We start from the raw sequence: 12,991 nt of genomic DNA, 5'->3' as shown, positions 1-12,991 counted from the left end.
ATTGCTGCCACTTTGATGCCTGCAGGTTTTTTAAATTCAGAAACCATTCAAACACAACACCTGCTCGCAACCAGTTTAAGTTAGCGTGTTTGTACAAATAATGGTCACCTTGCTAAACGACACCAACACAAAAAAGTCTGGTTGTGGAAGTCTTATATATGATCTGAATTTGGTCAAATAGGATGTGTGTAAATATTTAACCTTGGAGACATTTGTCCTTTTTTTTTTTTTTTTTTTTTATAATTCAAATCAACAAATTTAGTAATCAAGTGATATTTTCAATAAATTCTGCTGGATTTCCTCTCATTTTCTAATGAAGTTCAGCAGACATGGTGGGGAATTCTGACATCCACTACCATGCAACGGATTCAACAAGTCTTAAACGTTGTAAAGGTTTTGTTTTCTCTTTCAGGGAAATGTTAAGACTTCAGAATGCCAGTGCAACCAAGAACAACCCTTACGTGATACAAAGGGGATCCTCGGTGCTTCTTAAAAATGATATACTTTGTCATTAATTTGACTCATTTTCTTGTCCAGTTAATAACCAACACTTCAAATGTCTACATTTCTTACATTATTTATTGTCTTCAGCGGTACAAATGACATTTTCAGAAAGATACTGACTGTTTGTAGACAGAAGTTTGGAACACTTCAGATTAAAAAACTCCCACCACATTCCCCGTCACAGCTCAACTCATAACTTGGTGAGCTCCATCAGTCTGTTCAGGATCATCTTCTGACCAAAGCGAACCTGCAGTGCCCTCCTCTGCCTGCAGCTCAGTCCTTTAAATGCTGCCCTGTCCTCCATCAGCACCCGATCACCGTCCACGACTATCTCCTCCTCCCCGTCTCCGTAGGACCTCAGAGTCAGCCGGGCTGCTTCATGAATCAATCGTTTCCACGAAGGCTTTAATTCAAGAAGACCCTCGTTGGAGAAAGCCTGGGAAATCTTCTCATCATCGTCATCATCTTCCTCCTCCTCCCATCCTTCGTTGTCTTTGAACTCTGAGAACTCCTCTTTTGACATGCAGAACACCTGAAAACACACAGAGGGAAATGTTTCCGCAAGCAGACAACTTACTGGGCAATGAGGTAGTGCCTCGTGCTTTTTCTGACTTTGCTCAGTGTATAATCAATCCGCTGTAATTAGTACTGTTGATACTGTGCGTATCATCACCTTGAGTGCAGTGTGTAGCTCTGAATCTGTAAGGCAGCCCTGCTTACTGAAGACGAAGGCTCCTTTGTCTTGAGTCATCTGACAAAGCAACTCCCAACGCTCCTCAATCAGACGCCGGTCCGAGTCAGACTGAACACCTGCGAAGAGGAGCAAGATGAGGTAGAACTCTGAAGTTGCTGCACAGTCAGCGTTTCTTAAAACATGTCATACGGCCAACAAAAATTTTGATCATTGTGCCAAACACACCTCGATTGGATAAAACTTGGAAGTGGCAGATAGAAGCAACTTCTACATGTTTAAGATGACTGAAAATTTGTTTTTTTAATTAATTATGACTGGAATTTTATTCTTTAGGGTTTTATTGATCATATTTAGCCAGTTTTAGCTTCTCTGTTAAACTCTGAATAGCATTTAAGATTCTTCTCCTCACATATAAAGCTCTTAATGACCAAGTTACATCATATCTTAAAGACCTCATAGTTGGATATTTTCCCAACAGAGCACTTTGCTCTCAGACTTTACTGGTTCCCAGAGTTTCTAAAAGTAAAATGGGAGGCAGAGCCTTCAGTTATCAGGCCCCTCTCTGTGGAACCAGCTGCCAGTTTTGGAGGCAAGGCAAGGCAAGGCATCTTTATTTATATAGCGCATTTCATACCACAGGCAAGTCAATGTGCTTTACATGAAGACAAGATATTTAAAAGAACAGCATAAAGCAGCATAAAAACAAGCAATTTAAAGAGAAAAAAATAGAATAAAAATTAAAACACAATAAAAAGATATCAAAGAAGAGGGGAAAAAGAAAGATATAAACTCAACCATAAGCCCACCCAAAGAGAAATGTTTTTAACCTGGATTTAAAAGTGTTTCCAGTTGGGGCTGATTTCAGTTCTGCTGGTAGTTTGTTTCAGTTGTGTGCAGCATAACAGCTAAAAGCTGCTTCACCGTTTCTAGTTTGAACTCTGGGCTCCACTATCTGACTCAGCAGATCTCAGAGCTCTGCTGGGTTTATACTCTACCAGCATGTCATTCATGTATTCTGGACCTAAATCATTCCGTGATTTGTAGACGAGCAGCAGAACTTTAAAATCTATTCTGTATCTGACCGGGAGCTGATGTAAAGACCTGAGAACTGGAGTGATGTGATCTCTTTGTGCTGGTTAAAACTCGGGCTGCAGCGTTCTGAATGAGCTGCAGCTGTTTGAGACTCTTTTGGGGGAGTCCAGTCAGAACACCGTTACAGTAGTCAAGTCTGTTGGAGATGAAAACATGAATCAGCTTCTCCTGATCTGTTTGGGACATGAAACCCTTAATTCTGGATATGTTCTTAAGTTGATAAAAGGCTGATTTGGTGACTGATTTGATATGATTGTTGAAGGTCAGGTCTGAGTCTATCAGCACGCCGAGGTTCCGGACTTGGTCTTTAGTTTCTAGAGACAGTGACTCAAGATGTTTACTGACAGCAAACCTCTTCTCTTTGTTGCCAAACTCAATGACCTCAGTTTTTTCTTGATTTAACTGAAGGAAATTTTGGTTCATCCACTTTTTGACTTGCTCTAAGCAGTCGCACAATGACTCTATAGGACTGCAGTCATCTGGAGACAGTGCGAGAGAGGCAGAGCCTTCAGTTATCAGGCCCCTCTCTGTGGAACCAGCTGCCAGTTTGGGAGGCAGAGCCTTCAGTTATCAGGCCCCTCTCTGTGGAACCAGCTGCCAGTTTGGGAGGCAGAGCCTTCAGTTATCAGGCCCCTCTCTGTGGAACCAGCTGCCCAGTTTGGGAGGCAGAGCCTTCAGTTATCAGGCCCCTCTCTGTGGAACCAGCTGCCAGTTTGGGAGGCAGAGCCTTCAGTTATCAGGCCCCTCTCTGTGGAACCAGCTGCCAGTTTGGGAGGCAGAGCCTTCAGTTATCAGGCCCCTCTCTGTGGAACCAGCTGCCCAGTTTGGGAGGCAGAGCCTTCAGTTATCAGGCCCCTCTCTTGTGGAATAAGCTGCCAGTAAATGTCTGGGAAGCAGACACTCTTTCCACTTTTAAGACCAGGCTTAAAACTTTCCTTTTTCATTAAGCTTATAGTTAGGGATGGCTCAGGTGACCCTGAAACATCCCATAGTTAAACTGCTATAGGCCCAGACTGCTGGGGGAGCTCCCATGATGCACCTCTCCTGCCTCTGCTCTCTTTACTATCCACGTACATATGACATCATTGTTGTCATTAACTTGTGCTTCTCTCTCTCAGCAGGTATCCCTGGCCTGGTGTTACGGTGCTTGTTGTCCTCTCAACCCTCAGCCGGTCCAGGCAGATGGCCGCCCTTCCTGGTTCTGGTTCTGATGGAGGTTTGTTTCTGTTAAAAGGGAGTTTTTTTCTTTCCACTGTCACCTCGTGCACACTCAGGACGGGGGATTAAATCAAAGAGAAGTTTCAGTGCAATCTGTTGGTTTCATAAAGTGAACTTTAAATAAAAAAAATTGACTTTGTATGAATTGGACTAATTTAAAATGTCAGGAATTTGATTGGATTGGATGATGATTGGCTTAATTTGGAATGTATCTTTGAAGTGTCTTGAAATGACATTTGATGTGTTTTGGTGCTATATAAATAACATTTAATTGGAATTAATTTGAATATTGCACCAACAGTAATGAGCATATTAGTAATTTTTCACTTCACCGGAGGACGCCATCTTCCCTGACATCTCACTGATGTACTAAATTCCGTGTCTTCTAAATTGTTCAATTTACACCTCCAGACGTGTCTTGCATAGACTTCCAACTTATGTTTTGTTTTTGAACATTCGTGATGTCTCTGGTTAGGCCACATGACTGAGAAGTTCAAACACTTCTAAGGAATGGCGATCACCTTCTGTGGCGGCTTTGTAGAGGTTGATGACGGGGATGTCAGCAGTGTCATTGCTGTTGCTTGGATACGGCTCAGTGAAGCCGTACATATGAAGAAGCTGACAGTTGGCCATCTGCCCATAGGTGTTAAACACCTCCTCCCCTTTATGGATGTGGCGCACACAAACCATCTTCAGACTCTCCTAAAAAAAAAAAAAAAAAAAAAAAAAAAAAAAAAAAAAAGCTATGTGAAAAGAGGACGATTTCTCTTTCAGTAAAATCTAAACGTGACAGAAAGTGGATGCGTCTCCTCACTGGTGTGAATTCCAGATTAGCATTGTGATCAGATACGTGGTTGAGCATGTCTGCCATGGGAACCATCATCGGTGGGTTGGGGGCCTTCTCCTCCTCGTCCTCCTCATCCTCTTCATCGTCTTCCTCTTCCTGTGGCTCCTGGAAGCTACAGAGGAGAAGAATAAGCAATGGCTGAAGGAGATGACCGGTGAATTTCACAGAACAAAAAAGATGCAGAGACCTATTTGTCTTATGAACGCTAACCTGTATGCCATGACAAAGGCCACCAGCTGTGTGTAAAGCTCCAGTGTGTGTGTGTTTGGGTTCCATAGGTCAGGATGCCTGATCATGAAAGGCACAACAACATCTTTATACTCGCGCTGGATGTTGGATAAGTCCGTGTCCACCGCCTCTGGGATGCCTGTTCCCCTCAGCAGTTTGTCTCGCTCCTCCTTAGACCTGATGGAAGGACATGAAGTTCTAAATATGTGTGAAACTCACACAACAGATTTCTTAGATAGGAGTTAAAACAAACCAGAACATAGGATGATCCAGTGCTTTGAAGTCCGACCACAGAGAAAGGTAAGGTTTCCAGTGGGACTGCGAGGTCGTGTACTCATACAGCAGAGCCAGCAGCAGGGGAACCCAACCGGAGGAGCTCTCCAGAGACAACTTCTCTGTGGAGGAAGACGAAAACATCACAAACAGCAAGGCAGAGATACAGTCATCTATCTTCAATGTCTAGAACTTAATTGAAACCTTTACCTTTTTCCAACAAGGAAGAAACCTTTGTTGTTCCCTGGTGGAGAAGAGCTGATCTGGGAATGGTAAATAAAACCTCTCCTTCTTCAATGCTGTCCTTAGCGAGCATCCCATAATCTGCAGCTGTTCCCTCTTTACTCACATATACCTACAGAGATAGACATCAGGGATCAACTCAGCTGAAAACAGGATGTGGGCAGCAGTACAATAGCTTGACGAAAGGGATAGAGACAGAACCCAAAATCTTTTTCATACAGTCATAATAAATGGTATTTATCCAGATAAATATGTGGATTTGGAGGGTGAGTGCATATATTTAACTAGTGATTATCTGTGCAGCAGTTATAGTTTTACACAGTTACAGCAGAAAACATTCAGGACAGCTGTCAATCTTCCCAGGAGTGGACGTCCCAGCAAGTTCACCTCAAGGTCAAAAACCCAAGAGCTACATCTCAGACTCTACAGGCCTCAGTTAGCATGTTAAAGGTTAAAGGTCATGACAGCACAGTTAGAAACAGACTGAACAGGTACGGCTTGTTTGGAAGGGCTGCAGGAGAAAGCCTCTTCTCTCTAAAAAGAACATGGCAGCACAGCTTAGGTTTGCAAAGCTGCATCTGAACAAACCACAAGACTTCTGGAACAATGTCCTTTGGACAGGGCAGAACAAAGTGGAGATGTTTGCTCATAATGCACAGCAGCACGTTTGGAGGAAACCAAACACAGCATATCAGCACAAACACCTCACACCAGCTGTCAAGCACGGTGGTGGAGGGCTGATGATCTGGGCTGGTTCTGCAGCCACAGGACCTGGGCACCTCGCAGTCACTGAGCCCACCATGAACTCCTCTGGATACCAAAGTGTTCTAGAGTCAGATGTGAGGCCGTCTGTCCGACAGCTGAAGCTGGGCTGAAACTGGCTCATCAACAGGACAAAGATCCCAAACACAGCAGCAGATCTACAGCAGAATGTGTGAAGAAGAGAAGAATCAAGGTGTTGCAACGGTCCAGTCAGAGTCCAGACCTCAGCCTGACTGAGACGCTGTGGTGGGACCTTCAGAGAGCTGTGCAGAAACCAGAGCTGCAAACCTCAATGAGCTGAAGCAGCGCTGGAGGGAAGAGTGGGCCGAGATTCCTCCTCAGCCAGAGAGAGACTGATAACGTAAATTAATTCTTCTTCACCTTTACGTTGATCTTATAACATATTCCACTGAGTTTTTGGTTTTGACCCCTGAATCCCACCGTCGCGCATTTTAATGTTGGGCTGCTTGAATTATGCAGATCAAAATTTCCTGTTTAGCTCAAAGCTTATAACAGACAAATGCTTTTCAAAATTACACCCATTTTAATTTACAGTTTATAAATTCTGCAGCCCAAAACAAAACATCTTAGAAATAGATATCCATATACTGTGTTGAGACTGAAGTCGCTCAAACTGTGGATAGTCATTTGGTTGGCTGCAGGTTATAATAACATACCTTACTGCTGAGAACCAAACCAACTCTGTCGCACCACTGAAGAAAGTCCTGCAGGGACTCTGAACCATCATCCACCTGTCAGAAGAGACGAAAACTTTAATACTGTATTAGAAGTATTTGAAAGTAGCAGCTAACGAACTCTCAAATACAACAGTGGACCACTGTAGCTGGAGACCACAAACATCTAAACAGTTAATCAGTATTATATTATGACATAAATGGATAAATGTAACCTTTTGGCGTTTGGCTTCTGTTGCCATCTTGTCAGAGTGACGCTAACTGCTCAACTAGCTGCTAAGCTAACACGAGGACTGAAGACTTGAGATAAGTTTGACCCAAACGGTGACCCGTAGGCAGCTGCTCTACCTACTCTCAGTGTATTGTGTATTAAACAAGAAATGTTACATCATGTTCCCGCGTGGCTCGTTGGTCTAGGGGTATGATTCTCGCTTTGGGTGCGAGAGGTCCCGGGTTCAAATCCCGGACGAGCCCAGTTTTTTTTCTTTTACTTGCACATTCTCAGCGTGTATGACACAATGACCGACATCAGTTACCGTCAATTGCGTTACGTTATATAAGAAATACATCGACAATTTGTACAAACGAAAATTAGAGTCAAGAATTGTACGACTTGTAGAGAAGGTATATTTTATGGTGTAAAGTCCCCCTCTGCTAAAAATCAAGTTTTCTTTGGAAACACTGATTTCTTTAAGCATTTTTTCCTGTCCTGGTTTGGATGCTGTGCTGCTGGAAGCAATTTTTTTACATATGTTATGATGTATAACCATGACAACAACAGATAGATAGATAGATAGATAGATAGATAGATAGATAGATAGATAGATAGATAGATAGATAGATAGATAGATAGATAGATAGATAGATAGATACTTTATTCATCCCAATTTGGGAAATTGTTGTGTTGCAGCAGCGTACAGTGAAAGATATGTAAACAATTAAAGGAAAAACAAGCAAATAGAATAGAATAGAATAAAAATAGAGAAAAAGACATTAGCTATATACAAATCTACAGTATGAACAGAAGGGTAAGTAATAATAATAGTAAAAATAATAAACATCAGTAAACTAAATAAAAACAGATTTGTACATTTTACAATAAAGGTAAAAATAAATAAATTTAACTGAGCAGACTGAACCAATAAGAAATATAGGGTATATGGATAATTTACATTATATTGTAATATGATGATATTTGTGCAAATGTTTTTAGTGCAAAATGAGCAGTTGTGCAAATTGTCATTGTTATTGTTTTTAGGAGAGACTTGTTAACCTGTTGGAGAAGCTAACTAAGCTCTCCAAAGCCAAAGCAATGCCTGGGATAAGAGCCCAAATCTACATGAGTCGAAGAGGAGACATCTAGGATGCAGAGCAGGAGCAAATGGATGAAAAAAGGAGAAAGTCACCTTTTCTCCCCTTGATCATGATAGGAAGAGTGAGACCACTGGGAGATAAAATTGACAATCTTGGACCCCTAATGAGAATACAAAAGGAATATCAGGAGGGCCATATTATTTTTTCACCAAGACATGGCTACAAATCTAACACTTCTCTCCTCAGCTTGAAGACTATGCAGGCAGGCAGAGCATGCAGACAGAAATGTATCTGTAAAGAAGGAGGTTTACAGAGCTTGTTTACAACAGATGGTGTAATCCTGGATATGTCAGTGAGAAGGACCGTCTCTGCACCCCAGATTTTCAACTGCTAGCTGTGAATTTCTGTCCATGTTGTCTACTGTCTGCTGTATATATGCATATAATGGCCATTATTTTCTTTATTATAGTTTTGTTTGTCGTCTTTACTTTTTTTTGTATTGTTCAAGCTCTGTAATTATTTACACATTTACACAGCAACCATCTGTACCACTAGAGAGTGCTGTTGCATTAAATCAAGTTTAAGGCCTCAGCTGCCACATCACCAAGTCTGAACTTTGGAGTCCAGGATTACAGATGTTCCCCCCTGCCACAGGAGGCTCGTTGGTCTAGGGGTATGATTCTCGCTTAGGGTGCGAGAGGTCCCGGGTTCAAATCCCGGACGAGCCCTTGTTTTATCTATTTCTGCCTATAACAGTTGAGGTAAAATGGACAACACGTGCACGACCCAAACAACAGTTGTTGTAGCAGTCTTATTACATAGTATCTCTAAAAGAAACACACAAATTAAACTCTTAGGTCATTAACTTAATCAATACAAAAATTTAGGCCCGTAACAAAACATGTGAACCAGTAAACATTGTGGAAATTATAGAAGATTCAAATATAATTATGTAAAGACACTAAACTGAACTTATTCAGACTTGGTTTTCAGGCAGGTTTGAACCCCTAATTTTCTATACCTGCTGAATCCACTGATATAACAGTAATTGTAATTATCTAATTACATAACACTGTGTAAAAGTAACTGAAGCATGAATTTGCACAATTATGTAACAGCTATATTAGTTTTATCCTAAGAGGAACATGCAAATAGCAAAAGATTTAAAAGATTAACACAACTTGCATTACCAGGAGGTGCTTTGGTGGTTCAAATGTGTTTACAAGCAGATTTTGTGTGTGTTAGTTTGCTGTTGTTAATGGTGAAAAGGATTTTTGAGCTTAGGGAATATGAGGAGAAGGCCCACTGCCAACCCAGTGACATATAAAATAAAAGTATATGTAAGATATATATATATAAAGGCATCAGTTAAATACATCTTAAACTTGTATGCAACGAGGCGGTCACGGTTTGGTGGAGGGTGGAAGATAGAAGATCCACTTACAGAGCCCTGGTTCTGATTTGTACAAGTATGGGCACAAGCGCATAGTTTTATTAATGTTATCATTATTATTATTATTATTATTAATATTGGTACATTTTCAGCTAACAGCTCTTTGGGAATCACCTTGTTGCTGCAAAAATCCTATTTTCTGTCTGCCAAACTGTGTTATCTTTTCTGTTTTTCAGAGATGAAACTAAAGAAATGGGAACAAATGATGTGTCTTTGTGACAGGCTGCTGGGAACAAAGTGCCTAAAGATCCAATTTAAAGTGACTTCTTTGCTAAGTTGTCTGTTATGTGTGGACACAACACTGGTTCATCCCTGGAGTTAGGTCCCTTTTTCATGCTTGAATGATTCACAAGTTAGTGTTAAGAGGCTTAACAAACAAAAAAATCCATGTTGGTCTGAAAATGATCAAGGACTGGACTGAAAATGAGTGAAAAAGCAGCCAATGTCCAAAGAAAAACTTTGAAAGACCTTCGGAAAGCCTGGAGAACTATTGCTCAAGACCACGTAAAGGATTACAAGAAAATCTGTCTTCTTGGAAGTAAAACATAAAGAAATGGTGGACAGATCAAGACCTTTGTACAGTTTATTAGATTCTGAGTATATTTGTTGTCATTATGCAGGCAACAGGAAACAAGTTTGAGAGGTTACAAAACCTATTAATCAAAGATAAGTGCAGATCAGGTAAGTCCATCCATTTTCTATACCCGCTGAAATCGTCGGTGGGGTTGCAGGGGGGCTGGAGCCTATCCCAGACACCCCAGACAGGTCGCCAGTCCATCACAGGGCCACACAGAGACAAACAAGACACACAACCACACTCACTCCTAAAGACAATTTTAGAGATTAACCAATTAACCTAACATGCATGTTTTTGGACGGTGGGAGGAAGCCGGGGTACCCGGAGAGAACCCACGCGTACACGGGGAGAACATGCAAACTCCACACAGAGAGGCCCCAGGGTCAGGGAAGTATTACAAAATGTGTTTAATGCTGTAAGTGTTCCACATATGTGGAGAATAAGAAAATAGTTAAAAAGAACAGTGTATGAAAGTGTATTATGAGAGAATATAACCATAACGTTGTCATGTAAGCTGCCATTTTCAGGGTATTGAAGCTTAAACAGAAGACATTTTTATTAATATAGCCAAACTTTTGGGTAGTTTTAACAAATTTCTCTTGTTTTAACATTCCTTGTTTTTTTTGCCAATACCATTTTAAATCAATTTCACACTCAAGTCATCATGGCTGAGTCCAATCAGAGCTCAGCACTTTGCCAAGCATGGGTTAGCCCTAATTCTTCATTGAGTCAAGTGTGACAAGCTTGAAAAGGAGATTCCTTGTTGAAATTCTCCATATTCTTTTGTGGAAATCTTAATAAGCTCAATGTTACTAAGTAATGCTCTTTCAGAGATTTATATGTTGTAAGAGGATTATCAGAAACTGTAAACAGGACTTTTTATTTGCTTTGCTTGCAAGTTTAAGTGCTGGAGGTTAGAGGAAGTGAAATTGTGTGCACACACAACTTTTATTTCACACATCAGGCTTCTGAATAGATGTTTATTAAATAAAAAGTTACTCATAGAGAAGCTGAAGTAAAATTACAGGCATGGAAGCACTGAATGCAACACAAGTAAGTCAGACTTTGCTAAATAAAATCTTGTTTGTTGTTGTGCAGTAGAACAGTTGAGGAATATTGTGACAGACTTTTCAAAACAAGTAGTTTCCACAGAGTTGTTTTCACTTATTATTTCTCGTACTTTTTTCACCCAAACTGACTGCACTGCCAAATATTTTGTCCCAGTGGCTGAAGAAAGGGGCAAAGTTCCTGCTCGGCCACTGGTGGTGCATGTCGTGAGCAGGTGCACCACCCAGAAGACCAAAAGGCACCAGATGGTTTAGGGTCCATGGCAGGTCATAGCCTATGTGGCCTTCTACAGACATCCAGATACTGAAAACCGTCACACACCATGTGGTCAGTGGATGACACTTCAAAAGAATCGGGTCCAGGTTGCTCCAGAAGCCCACGGTCATCAGCTCTGGGATGCTGAGCTGCTCAGTAGACCACGAGAACGGTGCCATGTATTCATGGTGGACTGCATGGACCCAACGGTAAAGCTGTGGACTCTTGTGGTGTATGAAATGCCAAATGTAGTACTGAGTGTCAAAGAGGAGAAGTACAGCCAGCCCGTCAATAAATACCTCATGCAGAGCTGGAGCTTCCTGCGGCAGTGTTGGTGAAGGCAGTATAAACATGCCAATCGTTACAGCTGGTAGAACAAAAAAGATGTGATTGTACAGAGTTTTCATGAAACTTTTAGCCATCATGCCCAGTGTTGGCTGCCTGTCTGGTTGGATCTTGTACTTGTGGAATAGGGGCACCCTTTTACCCAAAAGGTCCAATACAGCAAAAGGTAAACTGAAGAGAATGTAGCTGGAAAAAGCAAGAATGACAGGAAAAAAAGGAGAGGAGATGAGAGGCAGGTGGTGAAAAAGCAAATAATCCCAGAGTGGTAGCAGAAGACGGTCCGAGGCCCTGGAGGGCAGGGACAGCAGAGGCAGCTCACAGATGTTCAGCATCTCTGTGCGGGGCCAAGGCGAAGGCTGCTGCACGGCTTATGGCCAACACAAGGTCCAGCTTTATATAGTGGAGTTCAACTGGAGGGACTTTGCTCTGAATCAAGTGGAACCCCAGCTTTTATTCCTCCCTTTCAGCTCAACGTCTAAAAAAAAAAACCTACCTTCACAAGATTAACAATAACATTCAGTTCAGGCCTTGCACACATCCCCACTGTTATGGTAAAAACTCAAAGGTTTTGTGCAAAATAAATGCATGTCAGCTGCACAAAACGTTGACCAGATGATGAAGATGACGCAAAAGAGGAAATACAGAATGATAGAGTGATAAGAAAAGTGATCAGAATTATTTATCTCATGATACATTTTCTAGAAATTTTTGACAAATTGTGGTGTTGGATTATAAGATAGATGCAATTCTACACTTTGTATTTTTAATTCCTCAGATGAACAGCTATGCCACGTGAGAAGACAATTGTTAATAAACAATAAGACATTATACTAAATGCTTTCAATAACTGTTGAACTGTTGATCAGTCCTCCTCATCAGCTTGGAGGAATTAACCACATTCCTCCACAGCTTGAACTCTGGGTCATGTACATTAATAATCTGATGCAGTAGAAATAAATAAATAAATGGTTTTAATTTTAATAACTGCATTTTTCAAAGAACAACAAAGAAAGTACACCTTCTCTCAGTTCTAATTATGAGGTCCCATTTGTGCAAAATAAAGAGTTCAGCTTTGCTTTTGTCCACTGAACATGTGACAAAACATTTGTCCGTGTTAATGTAAGTTTGAAGCTTCAGTCATGGCAAAACTACAAGGCTTATACACTCAATTCTGAGGTTTATAGACATATTTCTGTCTTCTCTTTGAATAGTAAACACGTGAATATTTTATCATTGATTAATTAAGATGTGAAGCTGCAGACGCTGTACAGTTTATTATTATTATTATTATTATTATTATTATTATTATTATTATTATTGTTGTTGTTATGATAATTATTATTGTTGTTTTTGTTGTTGTTGTGTTCGGCTCAGTTCGGTAGAACCACCGCGTCCTTCTGGCCACTTTGAGCCGGTTGGAGGT

General features: G+C 41.0%; 2 protein-coding genes and 2 non-coding genes across 4 annotated transcripts; 2 read left to right on the top strand and 2 right to left on the bottom strand.

Moving 5' to 3' along the window:
- Window positions 1–561: 561 nt before the first annotated feature.
- setd6 (SET domain containing 6, protein lysine methyltransferase) lies at window positions 562–6,861 on the bottom strand. Its single transcript, XM_075471122.1, has 9 exons — window positions 6,772–6,861; window positions 6,539–6,613; window positions 5,067–5,211; window positions 4,837–4,978; window positions 4,566–4,760; window positions 4,323–4,467; window positions 4,030–4,210; window positions 1,178–1,314; window positions 562–1,036 (listed from the first exon to the last, which is right to left on the bottom strand). The coding sequence occupies exons 1-9, from the start codon at window positions 6,796–6,798 to the stop codon at window positions 695–697; spliced, it is 1,389 nt and encodes a 462-aa protein (XP_075327237.1). The 5' UTR covers window positions 6,799–6,861; the 3' UTR covers window positions 562–694.
- A 97-nt stretch (window positions 6,862–6,958) lies between these two features.
- On the top strand, window positions 6,959–7,030 carry trnap-ugg (transfer RNA proline (anticodon UGG)). The gene has a single exon. It is a non-coding gene; the product is annotated as a tRNA-Pro (tRNA).
- A 1,496-nt stretch (window positions 7,031–8,526) lies between these two features.
- On the top strand, window positions 8,527–8,598 carry trnap-agg (transfer RNA proline (anticodon AGG)). Its single transcript has one exon. It is a non-coding gene; the product is annotated as a tRNA-Pro (tRNA).
- Window positions 8,599–11,060: 2,462 nt separating this feature from the next.
- On the bottom strand, window positions 11,061–11,900 carry LOC142384901 (cholesterol 25-hydroxylase-like protein 1, member 1). The gene has a single exon (XM_075471207.1). The coding sequence runs from the start codon at window positions 11,898–11,900 to the stop codon at window positions 11,061–11,063; it is 840 nt and encodes a 279-aa protein (XP_075327322.1).
- Window positions 11,901–12,991: the final 1,091 nt, after the last annotated feature.

This window comes from Odontesthes bonariensis, chromosome 7, assembly GCF_027942865.1.
Source record: "Odontesthes bonariensis isolate fOdoBon6 chromosome 7, fOdoBon6.hap1, whole genome shotgun sequence".
NCBI classification, from domain to species: Eukaryota; Metazoa; Chordata; class Actinopteri; order Atheriniformes; family Atherinopsidae; genus Odontesthes; species Odontesthes bonariensis.
This window is presented reverse-complemented; position numbering and strand designations above follow the sequence as displayed.

Coding starts and splice junctions, on each gene's coding strand:
- setd6 (XM_075471122.1), bottom strand. CDS start 6,798: ATGGCAACAGAAGCCAAACGCCAAAAG. Junction 5,212..6,538: donor GTTTGGTTCTCAGCAGTAAG/GTATGTTATTAT, acceptor CTATCTCTGTAG/GTATATGTGAGTAAAGAGGG. Junction 1,037..1,177: donor AGCTACACACTGCACTCAAG/GTGATGATACGC, acceptor GTGTGTTTTCAG/GTGTTCTGCATGTCAAAAGA.
- LOC142384901 (XM_075471207.1), bottom strand. CDS start 11,900: ATGCTGAACATCTGTGAGCTGCCTCTGCTGTCCCTGCCCTCCAGGGCC.